This window comes from Sinohyriopsis cumingii, chromosome 14, assembly GCF_028554795.1.
Source record: "Sinohyriopsis cumingii isolate HCF-2022 chromosome 14, ASM2855479v2, whole genome shotgun sequence".
NCBI lineage: Eukaryota > Metazoa > Mollusca > Bivalvia > Unionida > Unionidae > Sinohyriopsis > Sinohyriopsis cumingii.
This window is the reverse complement of record NC_142974.1, coordinates 77,127,001-77,143,651: the sequence shown is the minus strand read 5'-3', so window position 1 is coordinate 77,143,651 and position 16,651 is coordinate 77,127,001. Positions and strand designations below refer to the sequence as shown.

At 37.4% G+C, this 16,651-nt stretch overlaps 1 protein-coding gene across 1 annotated transcript; it reads right to left on the bottom strand.

Moving 5' to 3' along the window:
- Window positions 1-546: 546 nt before the first annotated feature.
- Window positions 547-15,250, bottom strand: LOC149784192 (uncharacterized). The gene is made up of 2 exons (XM_089932264.1): window positions 15,167-15,250; window positions 547-6,647 (listed from the first exon to the last, which is right to left on the bottom strand). The coding sequence occupies exon 2, from the start codon at window positions 6,640-6,642 to the stop codon at window positions 4,495-4,497; it is 2,148 nt and encodes a 715-aa protein (XP_089788390.1). The 5' UTR covers window positions 6,643-6,647; window positions 15,167-15,250; the 3' UTR covers window positions 547-4,494.
- Window positions 15,251-16,651: the final 1,401 nt, after the last annotated feature.

Here is a 16,651-nt window from a genome sequence, read left to right as displayed (position 1 = left end):
ATTTTTATAAAATAATATCAACCATTTCCGATAGATTTCTTAAAACACAAAGTTTGTCAGAACACAATAATTCTTTAAAATTTGGTACATTTGGTCTGGTATGGATGTGTTAGGGTAGTATATGCTTTCTTTGTTTTCTGACATAGCTACATGCAAAGAGAAAATGGGATTCATGGTTTGCATGCAAAGCGTACACAATCATTCATATATAGGCAAATTTCCCCATCTTTCCTTCTTTATAGGTAAACAGTGATTACATGTTTCGAACTGTTATTTTTTTTGGCTTATATATTTTAACAGGACTTTGAACCAATCCTTTTTCTTTTTTAATTTCGTCTGAAAAATACTACATGTAACAGATTTTGTCGAGTTAGTAATGGATGATCCCCATCTTTATAAAATTGATCATGAATTCTTTCCTTAAATATTGTATCTAGCCAGCATTTGTTGCGTAATTGGGATAAAGAAAACTTAGGCGGGATATGTAGTTTGTCTGCCTGCTAACTGACATGCCCGTTTGCGTCAGTTCGCATCTTAGACGTGTTGGTTCGCATCTTAGACGTGTTGGCTTTGAAATGCTAGTTTGATAGCCATTTAGCTGAAAAGCCACATTTGGTTTGTCTGGTACAGTAAATATATGTACATAAAACACACCGAAGTAGCATGTGTGTGTCTGAGAGAGAGAGAGAGAGAGAGAGAGAGAGAGAGAGAATTTTTGGAAAAAGTAAACACCATGTTTCAAAATGAGCATTTTTCAGCACACTACAATAACTGAAACATTATTACACGGAGAAAAAAATTATGGCTCGCCCCTTTCTTCTTGTGTGCAAAAAAAAAAAAAAAAAAAAAAAAAAAATATTAAGGCGCACGCAGAATTATTTTCGGGCATGGACAAAGATGTAGTGGTCAGCGTTTAAGTATTACTGATGTAGGCCAATATATGGTTAGAAGTGAAATCCGGAGACAGGTGGGGCACTTCCATTGCCTTATGTGAGGGCACCCATTACAACTATTAAATACGAACAAATAGAAGGTTGACATGGTTGTAAAGACTGTAGGTCTACTCATCTAGTACGGTGTCATTTTGCCATTAATACCCATTTCGTCTCTGGGCTAAAGGCATAACGTGCATAAAACCACCCTGTCTCCATTTTGAAGGACAGGCATACACTCATCTACTAACCCCACAGTTGATGATAAAAGAGACGGGCTATACAATAAAATTTAACTCCCTTCTAAACAAAACAAAGTTCTGTATTAAAAACTTTCACTTTATACAATTATAATATCTACAGACATAACAAACGTTATCTCGCAATATATTAATATTTTTGATGATGAAACTGTTGACTAACGTATGAAGACTATCTTCCAGTTGATAGAAATATCATGAATGGTGTGTGTGTATGTGTGTGTGTGTGTGTGTGTAATTTCGATTTTTATAGTAGTTCTAACAATTTTTCAGTCATATCGCTACGATATCTGCAGTATGGCAGTTTATAGTGATGTCTAGCACTGGGGCATCATGCCGCAGACACGTAGCATGATCTCCCACCCAGTCACATTATTCTGACATCAGCACGAACAGTCCTAACACTACCCTCCTAATGCTGAGCGCCCAGCGAGGCAGCTGTTATCTTTGGTATGACTCGGCCGGAATTCGAACCCGCAACCTCCCGCATCGGAGGCGGACGCTCTAACCACTAGGCCACCGTAGCGGTAATATAGGGACTGTAATAACATCATTATTGGAATAACATTAATAATATGGTAATAACATAAATAATAAAAGTAATAACATGAATATGGATGGCGATAACAATAATGCGTATGACACAATAACATCAATATGCTAATAATATGAATAAGTATGATAATAACATCAATGTGGTAATAACATGAATAAGTATGACAATAACATCAATGTGGTAATAACATGAATAAGTAAAGTAATAACCTAAATGCAGGTTTCAGGGTATTTTAAATGATACATGTATAATTTAAAATTGCAGCAAACATAATGTCCACTTTTATGATTCTTGTTATATTGCTGTAGTGTTGTAGTTACAAACAATGGTCTATGGATAATTTTAAAAGTTAAAACACTCGTACATATGAATTATAGCAGCTACTTTGCTGTAATAACTGTTTACATCTTTTACTTGTTTCAACAAATAACATATTTATAAAAAATATAAATTGGACAAATCTGTGAACTAAATATTATCGTTCTAGTCACGAAACTCTAAAAATCAAGCAAAATCTTCGCCACGTTAGTCAAGAGGTCACATTTTTTTACAAAATATAATTATTCAGCTCAAGAAATAAACGAAAGCTTAATATTTAATATCACACCAACAACTATACAACAGTGTCTCGCTTGAATTTTGTGTAACATGACGTAGATGACCCTCTTGCATGACTCTGATTTAGCCTCTCCAATGCTTTAAAATCAGATAGTCACCCAGTAGATATATATAATTATTATCCACTGGACTCAGATGACAACCCACTCCTTTGAGGCTCCTGTAGCACAGAATTCGTGCGCTCGCCGCACGCCTCGTGTTTCGTGAGTTCGGTGACCTGTTCCAGTACAGGAAGGATTGGTGAGCCTCGATATCATACGGATGCATTTGATAAAACTGGCAGACTGTTTGGAGCTTTATCATGCACAGGTCATGACTGAGGGATGTATTAACTACAAGGTTATTAACACACACACACACACACACACACACACACACACACACACATAATGCTGTCAGGCATTTGTGTTCACCTAAGGTTTCCGTCTCCAATAATGAAGCAAAACGCATACCGAATTCGAAGATTGATGAAAATAAAATAATGCAATGCTCACCATTTGAAGAGAAGCAATTGTCAGCAGAATATTCTGTTCAAAATAATACTCATTTTGGACACAGGAGATAATACCCCCATGTTTTGCTGATATGTCGGTCTATTCTGCGCACAGCTTTGAAAAGATGTAATGTTATCCATTGGACTATATAAATGAAATACATTACTTTTTACTGTTTCCGTTAGCAGTTCAATCGAGTAATTAGGTTTGGTTTATAGTTAGTTTTACATAATTCAACGTAAAAATGCCAATAAATGGCAAGTGATATTAAGCAAACTAAACCGATCTTGAAAAAAAAGTTAAGTTCAACATTTTAGTTTTAAAAAAAGCTATTATGTGGAAGAAAAACAACATCGAATAGGATGCAATGTGTTTACAATGTCTTGTTGCTGGGAAAAAATTACTACAGAACTTAGAAACAGACTATACTCTAGGGAATTCCTTGAGAATTTATGTTCCAGCGGCAAGTTGACACGTAGGGTAGCAGACGATTTTGTATGTGTGAACCAACTAATTGCAAAATTGGAAACTTGGATTAAAAAATGCAGTATTGTTTTAAGGTACACATTTCCATCTTTTATATAATGTATTTATTTGTGTGATTCTAAAAGAATGCATAGTAAATCGGATTTTCTGGGTTACAAGTTCAAGAATGTCATGGAGTTGGTCTACATGTTGCCATTTAGAAATCGCATTTTCATGTGCATTTCGAGTCTAAAAGTGGGATATTTTCGTACACTTTATGAATATCACTTTTCTTAATTAAGTACGGTAGTCCTTTCTTGATATGAAATGTGTTTCTTTTCTCACTGTACAAAATAGGATTATCATTTGAGTCAATTTATCGACATTCTAAAATGCATTTAGTGCGTCGTTAAATTTAAAAAAAAATTCTGATTCATATTTGTCTATCTTCTCAACAAATTCAAGGATTCAACCTGCATCCTGACCCCTTCCCAGGAAGAAAAGCAACAAATGTCCGTCATAACTGGATACAAATATTCAACCCGCATCCTGGCCCCTTCCAGGAAGAAAAGCAACAAATGTCCGTCATAACTGGATACAAAATATTCAACCCGCATCCTGACCCCTCCCCAGGAAGAAAAGCAACAAATGTCCGTCATAACTGGATACAAAATATTCAACCCGCATCCTGGCCCCTTCCCAGGAAGAAAAGCAACAAATGTCCGTCATAACTGGATACAAAATATTCAACCTGCATCCTGACCCTTTCCCAGGAAGAAAAGCAACAAATGTCCGTCAAAACTGGATACAAATTATAGATTTCGTCACAAAATAGTAAATTCGGACACGCTCTTAACAGGATAGCAATCTAGTCCACCAATTAAAAAATCTTATTTTACATTTATTCTGCTTCTTTTCAGTGAAAAATGGCAGTACTTTGTACAAGTATTAAGTGCGTGTTTCATCCAAGGGCCTGTCATGTGAAGAAAACCTTTCTATGATGGACACATGTTCCTTATCCTCAAATTGTTGTTAGTATGTCAATTTCACCAACTTGGTAAGTGTTGATTAAATTATTTCACCGTTTTAATCTCTAATACGTATGTTATATTTTACATTATAATCCTGCAAGTCATAAATTGAACGTCAGCCATCTTATTTCCAATTCATTAACGTCCTAATCGAGCAATATGGAACTTTTGAAACAGAAGTCCAAGATGAAACTTAGCAGCGTTGTGATGTAGACAGGTTGTCAGGGATTTCTTGAAGCAAATGAAAGCATTTTTTACTTGGGACTCTCTCATGAAGCAGTAACCAAGAAGATTTAGTTCCGTTTCTCTGTTGGGAATATACGGCTCTGTCCTGATTACCTCCGTCATTTTCTCCATGGAAGCCATTTTAAGTCTCTCGTTTCCTAACATGAGGAAATTCATGTACTGAAAGAAATGCAGACACATAAGGGAATCAACAACGGCCCAGTCATACCAGAAGTGTTTCTCTTCATCTCTCAGTGATGGGGGTGCGCCAATTGACCTGTACATCTCCATCCTCAAGGGTGGCGGGGTAATGGAGATCTCGGACGGAAGATAGATGACACTGAAAGACGTCTGGTTCTGCAGCAGATCCTTCGTACTGTCTTTTTCTGTCTTAAATTTGTTTAAGTTGAGAGCCATATTACACTTTAGTGTATACGATTTAGTTGTTTTACACGAGCAAATATATTTCATCTTATGATCACTGATATACTGCAGGCTAGTCTCTGTCAAAATATAATTCCTAAACATTGTTCCAAGTCCACACAGTTTTAATCTCACTGAGGTAGCATCACTGTCAATCCCACGCGAAATGCACTTTCTAGCCAGCGCCATGCAATAATCTACCTCTTCCCGGGATAGAGAATGTATATTTTCCTTGCATACAGAAACAATATAAAACCCCACTCGTGACAATAGAGTCATTAAGAGCTGACACGCATCTGTTCGCAGCGTGGGTGGTACGTCTTGCATAGTATGCAATATTTGTCTTATGCAGAGTGTCAGGATCTTGACATTCTGAGGAATGTCGCGAAGCATGTCGATTCTGCATTTGGCAGCCTCCTCAATATATATTTGGTAGTCCACCAATATCTCTAAAGTAACATTTCTGTTGACAAGTTTTGAATTGCGTATACTGTCCAAATTGCTGGAATCCTGCTGTAGAAGTTGTCCCAGGTTGCAACATGTTAATCCAAACACCATTCGACAATCTTCGGATACAAGATCCCTCAGTATCTTACTTAATTTGATCTTGGCTGGTCCGTATATTTTTCTGTCATAGATGTTGTTTGTGATGATAAAATAATCCGGACAATATCCATTATTGACCCACTCACACAACTGTCTGATACACATAGTAAGACAATATAAAAGGTTTTCAGTGCGCCACAATTCTGGCGGTGTTTTTTCTTTCATCCACAACATGCAAACTTTGCAACTGTAACTTGCAAAGGCATCACCAAGGACGGGTTTAATGTATGTTTCCTTGATCATTTTTAACAATATGTATACTTTCATCTCTGTATCCTCAAAGGACCGTATCAGTCTTCTTTCAGTGAACGAGAAAGACAATCTCCATTCAAAATTTTTTGCGTCACTCTGTGGGTGTCCAACACCAGTAGCAAAACAACACTCTCTAATTGCGTTTTGTACATCATGTGATTTTGGCCATCCATGTAGTCGGCGGCGTTGAAACCATTCACGTGCCTCATTAGGCCATCGTTCGCACCTAAGAACAGTTACATAATCACGAGATAGCTCTGTAATTTTATTTTTAGTACTTACTGCCGGGCCAGAGAACTCATCAGGACTTATCGAAGGAAAAAGTTTGTTGGATATCACAGTTCTACCATACGAGTCTACATTGAAGTACGGATCCTGAACATTAACCCTTGGATCTGGTGTGCCGTCCGGTAGTATATCCACCATCTGTAATTTGACGTATCCGGGGTGAGTAAATTCATCATACACCATGAGGCAGTTCAGCTTGTCAGGCTGACAGTCAGATAGGTCTGTGACTACCCTTATTCTCTCACTCTCACCCAGAATGTCTTGATCTGATTTTAGTCCTGGTCCCGTGGATCCCTCTCCTCTACTTCCAAACATGTATTTCTTTAGTAATCTACCTGGTTTAAAGCTTTTTGCTATGTTGCAGAAGTACTCCCACCCAGTGACACACCTGAGCCTCCTGTTTCTGTCTTCCTGTGAGTAGCCTAGGACATCTAGGGTGCTGGACACTCGCTTAGACAGAGCGCGTGCGTATTCTGTGCCTTGTTGGTACATGTTACCTGAAGTTTAATGATAAGTATTCAAGGAAAATATTTATGTAGTTATTCAGTAACGAAGCATTTGTCTAACTTGAAATCATCGTCATCATTAACACAATTATCAACCACATTGCCATGGTCATTGCAATTAACATTTATATAAATAATGCGTATTTGGAGACAATTATGTTTTGCCCAGTTTCTTCGCTGTCTAAACGATTAGTAACATCTTGCAACATAAAGTATGTAGGACTTGCATCTGATTACTATTATTATTATCATTATTATTATTATCATTATTATTATTATTATTATTATACCAGCTGAGCTAACATCACTTTCAGCTGAAAAGGAAAAGTTTAAAAAAATTCAGTTCTGGATCAAACAAACTTCATAACTAGTGGATTAGATCAGGTAAGACAGAGCTCAATTGATTTGGGGGCGAACAGATGAAAGGCCAAGGTCACCAAAATGAAAGAAGAAAATCGATTTTGCATAGTAACTTTATATGTAGACCACGTGCATTGTACATTGACCAATGCGGGATAGGCTTGCACGTGAGTTAAGGAAGCCTGTAACTACTGAAGCCTGAAGGTACATGGTCACTTTCAATGCATCTGAAAGAAAAACCAGTTTTGCAGAATAAAGTTTGTTGAGAGTAAGTTCCTAGCGGATGTCTTTCAATACGGATCATGATGAAAACCGTTACATTCTGTGGCTTAGAGGTCAGAGGTCACGGTAATGGCAAGTCTAAAAGACAAATGGTAAATTTAGTTGAAAACCGCATAATTTGACCAGAGGCCCAGATCACCGAGACCCGTTGGTTAATAATTTCCATAATCAACCATGCATAGTTATGCCTATATAATAACTTCTAAGAATGGGACAAGTGTTTAGGTACACTGAATCACAATTGTGAACATTTTTGAAGTAGCATGATATATTACATCTGTAGAATAAATTCTTAATTTCACATATGTAATATATTTCTGTCCATGTATGAAATTCTTTCCTTACGTCTTTACTATTTGATTTTCTTCTGTATGGCCAAATATTTAATTTATGTGTGTACAATACTATTTTATATATTGAGATTCTTTATTCACATAGCATAAGTGTCATGCAGTGAGAATAATTTGTCCGTAATTATATTAAGAATATTTCACATGTAAAATGTGTTTCAGATATGCAGAACATAACGCTTATGTACAATGAGAAGAATTTCGTATGTGTGAAATAAGTTTTTTACTTTTTTACTTTTTAAATAACTCTTACATAGCTAAATCATATCCATGGCGACATGTTAATCTCCGTGGTTTCTGTAGAAATGGTTTTCAAATGTTGTGGTCATGGTGATTTTTGCAGACGGAGACATGATTTTGTGCAAAAAAGGCACACATATGATTATTAGCTTATGAAAATTACATGATACAATTTAAAATACTTTATTTGCTGACTACATTAATTTGGCTCTGAAACTATTGAATATCTAATTACAGATTTATTGAGCATAAACGTTAGAGTGGCATGAAGGAAACAAGAATGTATACACTAACTTATGGGAGAAAGAATAATGACACAATACAAATAGCATTGTTTAGAACAATAAACATCAGTGTCGTCTTTGATGTGGATATACTGTCAACATTACAAAAGTGAAATCTAAAATGTGATCCCCTAACACATGCACAGCCATAATACTATTGTACATAGTACTAACAGCGGCTATATTGTGTGCGTGTGTGTGTGTGTGTGTGTGTGTGTGTGTGTGTGTGTGAGAGAGAGAGAGAGGGATATTTGGATTTTTAACGCAGTTTTATCAGTTTTCCAGTAATAACGCTACGATGTCTGTAGTGTGGCAGTTTATAAGGATGTTTAGCCCTGATGCCGTACAGATGTAGCATCATGTCCTACCTATTCATATTATCCGGACACCAGTCGTAACAACAACCTCATAATGCCGAGCTCCAAAATGAGACAAGTAGTGAAGGGGGACACTTTAGCCTCGATGGGACTTGAGTGTTAAATTTTGGTGTTTATACTTTAGCCTCAAGGGGAATTTAACATGGGGTAATTTAACATGGATGGGACTATAGCGGCTGAAGGGATTGGGACTGTCTAGGCTCAATATAAACTGTTTAGCCTCAATGGGACTTTACTGTTAAATTTGGCTGTTTGTACTTTAGCTTCAAGGGGAATTTAAAATGTGGGAAGTTAACATGAGTGGGACTAGAACTGTCTAGCGTCTAGGGATTGGGACTTTGTAGTGCCAAGGGATTGGGACTGCCAGGGCTCAATATAAGCGATTAGCCTCAATGGGACTTAAGTGTTAAAATAGAAGGGGTGTACGATGGCGACAAGAGATAGCGACATGGCATTGGTCCTGTCTAGACTCAACGGGAATTGAACATAAGGAATGTAAACATATGGAATATAGGGGGATTGGGTCTGTCTAGGCTCAATATGGGCGATATAGACTCACGTAGACTTATATGTTAAAAAAAGTGGCCCGGCACTATAACCTCAAGATTTATAGCCTCACGTAGACTTCTATGCTAAAATAAGGTCCCGGCATTTTGGGAACAATGTGACTTTAACATGGGAAATACAGGACCGACACTTTGGGGACAATGGAGTTTTAACATGGGAATATTGGGCCTCTCTAGGGACAACAACAAAAAATATTGGGTATGTCTAGGGACAACAGGAATGGAACAGGTGGGGTGACGTCATGGACATTGGCAATAATATCCCCCAGGCGTTATATAAAACTGTATGTCCCGCTCCCGCTCCGCCATGTGTTATATAAACTTATAGGTCCCGCGCCGCCAGGAGTTCTATAAAGTGATATGTCCCGCTCTGCCAAGCATTCTATCAGGTTCTTTGTCGCACCCCGCCAAGCGTTATAGCTTTTATTTATAGTATACTGGGTCTTTATAGCGACAAGGGAAATAGAACAAGTGGGCTAAGCCAAGGTACTGGATATTGGCAACAATGTTGCAAGAGGCTGACTTGAATTGGGCAAAACAGGTACAGCGGAAAAAATCTATAACGCCTCGTTAGACCGGATATAGAACTTTATAGACATAGAATCATATACCAAACACTTTATAGTGATGAGAGTGCTAATCTAAAATAAATTTTTGTACACAATAACACACTCATACTAACAAAATCCACGTTATTTAATATCAATATATTATAAAGGAGATTTTTTAAATCTACAAAGCATTACCTACAATAACCTGACCAAAAGACTCCACATTCATACAAAACAAACACGTTAAGCAGGGACAAAAAAATTTTCTTAAGAGGAAAAACAAACACATAAACACATACACACACACACACACACACACACACACACACACAAACGAACATGTGCATACAAAAATACAGACATACGAACATACACACACTAATACACACACACTTTTTGTTAAAGGATAAGTTTTTCGTTAAGGAAAAAAAAAACCCACATACAAACGTATGCGCCCACACATACACACATTACGAACCAGTGCATAAAAAACGTACATAAACATACATGCACACATACACACAAACGAACCGGTGCATACAAAAAACATACATAAAGACATACACACAAATGAACGCGTGCATACATACATACACGCATAGATACACACACACACACACACACACATACATACATACATACACGCACGCACGCACACACACACATACATACATACATACGTATGTAATACATACAAACATACATACATACATACATACATACATACATACATACAAACAAAAGAACGCGTGTATACAAAAACATACATATACACCAACATTTTTGTTAAGGAATACGTTTTTTGTTAAGGAAAGAAGACAAACACACATACACACACAAATACCGACGTACGATCACGCACATAAGCACATAAAAACACACACACACACACTTCTTTTGTTAAGGGATACGCTTTTTGCTAAGAGAAGAAAACAAGCACACAGACAAACGTATGCGAAAGCACACGAACACATATAAACACACACACACACACTTTTTTGTTAAGTGATTAAGTTTTTTGCTGAGGGAAGGAAACACATACACACACATATAAACGTACTTGAACGCATGCAAACACATACAAACAACACACACACAAACACTATTTTTGTTAAGGGATATTTTTTGCTAAGGGAAGAAAACTAACACACATGCACACATATAAACGTACGCGAACGCAAACAAACACATACAAACACACATACAAACACTTTTTGTTATGGGATATGTTTTTTGCTAAGGCACGAAAACAAGCACATGCTCACAAACACACACTGACACAAACACTATTCTTTGTCGTTTAGGGATAAGCTTTTTGTTAAGGGAAATAAATACGCACAAACACATACTAACGTACGCGTGCACACATACGCACACTTTTTTGTTAAGGGATAAGTTTTTGTTTACGGAAGAAACAAACACAAAAACACATACAAACGTACGTGCTCACATATACACACAAACACAAACGAATGCGTGCATAAAAAAACACATAAATACTACTACTACTAATAATAATAATAATAATGAGGACTTTGTATAGCGCCTAATCTTTAAAAGCTCTAGGCGCTTTACAACTTTAGACAACACCTATAAGATAAGAAACATAATAATATTATTACAAAAACAACATGAAATTAGAAAAACATTAAAAAAAATAAAAACATGCTGAGAATATTTCAGGTAGGAAACATTATTAGGTCTTTAAGTTTGTTCTTGCTGTCGAAATAAGTGAGTTTTGAGAGCCCTCTTGAATGTGATCACTGTGTCTTTGTGTCTAAATTCAGTGGGCAATTCATTCCACGTTGCTGGGCCCTGATATGCAAAAGAACGCTGTCCATATGACTTTGCTTTCGTTCTTGGAATAATGAGCATACGATTGTCAGAAGAGGAGCGTAAGTACCTTGCTGGTGTGTACACATGAGTGAGGTCAGATAGGTATGTTGGACTAGAGTCCAACAGTGAAATGTAGCACAGAGAACAAATTTTGTGTTTGATTCTGGATCGAATGGATAGCCAGTGTAGGGTACAGAGCAGCGTGGAGGTGTGCTCTGATCGTGGTACTCTAAGTATGATCCAGGCGGCTGTGTTTTGAACTTTTTGAAGTTTCTGGAGTAGATATTGAGATGAACCAGACAGAATTGAGTTACAACAGTCCGCTGCCCCCGTTTTGCCCGATTGAGGTCAACCATTTGCAACATTGTTGCCGATGTCCAGTATCGTGACGTTACCCCACCTTTTCCATTTTCTTTGTCGCTATACAGACCCAAATACTATATATAAAAGCTATAACGCTTAGCGGGGCGGGACATATAACTTGATAGAATGCTTTGCTGAGCGGGACATATCACTTTATGGAACGCTTGGCGGTGCGGGACATATAACTTTATATAAAGCCTGGCGGACATTGTTATCAGTGTCCAGTAACGTGACGTCACCCCACCTGTTCCATTCCTATTGACCCTATACAGTCCCAACTTTACCTCGTCCGTATACAGGCCAAATATGCCCATGTTAAAACCCCATTGTCCACAAAGTGCCGGGATCCAGTTCTAGCATAAAAGTCCACGTAAGGATATAAATCTTGAGGCTATAGTGCCGGGCCACTTTTTTAACAGAGAAGTCTACGTGAGGCTATATCGCCTATATTGAGCTTAGACAGACCCAATCCCTTGTCGAGCTACATTCCCTATGTTTACATCCCTATGTTCAATTCTCGTTGAGTCTAGACAGGCCCAATCCCTTGTCGCTATGTTCCATTTTCCCTTGTCGCTATACAGTCCATATCATTGTCGCTATGCTTCATTTTCACTTGTCGCTCTATAGTCCCACCCATGTTAAAATTCCCTTGTTGCTAGGGTGCAACCTCCTATTTTAACACTAAAGTCTCATTGAGGCTAAATCGCTTATATTGAGCCTAGACAGTCCCAATCCCTTGACACTAGAGAGTCCCAATCCCTTGAGCCGCTGTAGACCCACCCATGTTACATTTTTCCATGTTAAAGTCCCCTTGAGGCTAAAGTATCTCCCTTCACTCCCGGGGCAGATGCTAGTACCACTTTTTAAAGTTTTTCTTATGACTCGGCTGGGACTCGAACAGGCGACATCCCGCATCTGAGCCAAATGCTTTTTACCCCTTTGGCTACCGGAGCGATGCTACTTTATTATGGCTATTGATTTTAATAATGATACACATGCAGATATTAAGCTATTGTGGCGAGATTTGGATCTGAGTTGCAAACAGGAAGATAAAATCGCAATCTGTTCGATTTCAGAACTGTTTGGCAAACCCAACAATGAGCAGGTACATGATAGCAGGTGTGATCTCATCAGCGGAATTCGCCACTTAGCTTAGCGTATACCATCGGCCTGTGGAGGCAATACGGAGGGAGAGGGCAAGCTGATCATATTTTGTGATTGTTCGAAAGCTCCTTTCAGCTCCCTTCCCCCACCCAACACGCAATGTAGTCTTTGAGACACCTCACCTGAGTGACTAAACCCTTTGCAGGGACTTGATATACTGGTTCTCATCAGGGCGGTACACCCACAATGGGATCAAAGACAAACCAGTATGTTTGCTTGCTCGGCAAGTTGACACCCGATGCGATACAGCCCAAACCGCAGCGGAACACATTTTATTAGAAAATTATGGAATGTCGTCTATAGCTTCTATAATCAAAATAGCCGGTTTAAGTATAGTACCTAATGTAAAGTACTGGATAATACAGCTCTATTTACATATTCTTTTACTGGGCAGTCGAGCTGAAAAAAAATGTAGAAAAGAGTACAACGAGACTTGTTCATTACATTCAACAACAGATCCAAAGCTTATAACTAATTGCATGTCAGCTAAAGGTGTGTACCTTTAATGCAGACGCTCCTGTGTATACTTGTTTTTATTTTATAAGTTTCATCACCATATTGAAGTATTGACAAACTGTACATAGATAAAATTTTAATTTCTTCGAACAAAAATTATTTCTGGACAAGAAGATAGGGGCAAGATCTGGGAAAGACAGTGAGTTGCTTTTAAGGTGAAGTGGCGTAATTTGGGGATAGGGTGTTTCTTCTTGCGTACTCCAGAACTATTTAGCACGTTTTCGTCTCTTGTTAGTCTCAAAACACATTTTTGTTATTATTACTTAGTCGAAAAGTTGACGGAAGGATATCAACGTAATAGGAAGATATATTTTAACGTCAATTTTTATTTTAAAAACAAAAGTAACCAGTCCCTCAAGATTTCTCACCAATACACACAGACCCCTCCCTATATCATAATATTATTTTGGTTTCATTTTGCACTAGCGCTTCATGTATGGTAACACCTTTCCCTATTCGAGTAGCTGATTATTTTTCATAGAAATTATAAATCATAGTCTTACCTTTGTACAAATCCAGAAGTTTATTTACGGACGATTGGTAATCTAGCAATGGCACTTATACTGACTGTTCGACTCATGTACACTTCTGCAATCATATATTACCTAAATAAACCAAGTGGTACAAAGGGCAAGGTCAAACATACTTTGCTAATTCTATTCTCAAAATTTTACGTCGTACTTGTTTAAACTTTCAAACGAGAAAACAATACGTTATATTTTATTCACATTCTTTCGTACCACAATTTAGAATCTCGGAAATTCTGAAACCCCCATCCATCCGTCCGTCCGTCCGTCCATCCATCTATCTATCTATCTATCTATAAATCTATCAGGCCTGTTCGATTTAGAAGCACTTATCTTAAACGATCTCTGGAAATTTAAACAAATATAAAAGCGTCAGACTATGCATCCATTCGTTCACCCACGTAACTGACGATCATTACGTTATGCATAAATCAGCATATATTATCCATTTAATTTGCATGAAGTCATGTACGCCCTTGTCGTAGCATTAGGTACTGAACGTAATGAACGAGACTACATACTGTATGTCTGTATGTATATGGATGTGAGTGTTTTCGAGCGTTTGTACTATGTAACATTAGGTGCCGAACGTAATGAATGAGACTATATGCTGTGGTCTGGATGTATTGAAATGAGTGTTTTTCGTGCGTTTGTACTATGTATTTATAAACGTCCATTGTTTGATTAATTATAGTAGATGGATCAATGTATATATCGATGCATGCACACGCGCGTAGATAGGAAAATAAGGTAGCAAAGTAAACAAACAAAATATAATATCGCGCTTGGTGTAAAGTTTTCGTAGATGAAAGTAAAAAGGGACTCAAGCTGAAACCCCTAAAGGGAGTACATTCATATCCATAAGACCACATCTTGTTTATAAAACCAAACATACATGCTAATGAAAAAAGCTGACTTGTGAATAAACTGTTCTGGCAAAGTAAAAGAGTGTGTCACATATTTCACGCCACATCACCTCTCCATTACACTGACACATTTAAATGGTGTCCAATAATGGACGCACAAGGTATAGGCTGTCCTTGAAATCAGATATGAGACTGGTAATCGAAATAAAATGTCACATACAAACTTACCTAAGTGTATCGTTTAAGCAAATATGTCCGTCATGCTTCTTCCGCTGATTCTGAAGTCAGCAAAATCACTAGTATAGAATTTTGGTTTTGTTTACTTGTTTCCTTAGTAGCGGGTCATTCCATTTCGAGTAATATTAGAAACACGGTCTTTGGTAAACCATGGGAGATTACTCCTCGCTGAATGTTACTTGTTAGGTATTTGAACAAGTAGTCATCATTCAATAGATGTGAACTTCTGAGGGAGAAGGGTTTTGTTGCGTAGCTCATGTCCCACTGTCACGAACACTTTAATGGTTACTATACCTCAAAACAACACATTATTCTGCATTAAGCTTAAGTAGTTTATAACATTAATACCTTAATTAGATAAAATGTAATGTGTGTGTGTGTGTGTGTGTGTGTGTGTGTGTGTGTGTTATTTGGATTTCTAACATAGCTTTAAAACTTTTTCAGTCATATCGCTACGATGTCTGGTGTGGCAGTTTATCGTGATGTACAGCACTGGGGCATTATGCCACAGACGTGTAATACGATGTCTCATCCAGTCACATTATCCTGACACCAGGACAACCAGTCCAAAGACTAATCTTTAAATGCTGAGCCCCTAGCGAGGCAGATGCTCGTACCATTTTTATAAGTCTTTGACATAAGTCGTCCTGGGTTCTAACCCGCGACCTCCCGCATCCGAGGCGGACGCTCTAACCACTAGACCAAAATGGAATATAATAAAATGTGACTGAGTATTTACTTTCGAGTTAAAGTCCTATATTCGGATATATTTCTTCGGTTCTAATGTTGGACACGAATTTAAACCTGCCACTTTGTTGCTTTGTACTATATATTTTAAATCGACACGTCGAATATTTAGGAAGCAAAGAAATATAATTGGATCAATATATATTGTCCTACATTTGAATTTGTAAGCAAGTAAAACAACCATAAACACGATAAGAATCGCATGCAATCTATAGCGTGCACACTTTTCCAAATCGAAAAAGACCTATATAGTCAATTCCTTGGTAGTTCCAATAATTGCGTACATTAGTGCAGAAAACATTAAATGAGGATTAGTCAACCGATATATTGTTGTCCGTCTTGAATATACAATAAATGAAAATAGTTACCATATAGGTATTACAAAATTAACGCTGGCTGCCATGCCAACCAAATAAAAGTTGTTTTACTCTGGGACAAAGCAATAAAAAAAGGAATTAAAATTAATTTTCCGGATGGCGCTTTATTACTTAATGTTTCACTTGGTGTTCAAAGACAGAGATATTAGTCATACAACTTGTGAGATATTAGTCATACAAAGTGTGAGGAATTAGTCATACAAAGTGAGATATTAGTCATACAAATTGTGAGATAATAGTCATACAAAGTGTGAGATATTAGTCACACAAATTGTGAGGAATTAGTCATACAAAGTGAGATATTTGTCATATAAATTGTGAGATATTAGTCCTACAAAGTGAGATATTAGTC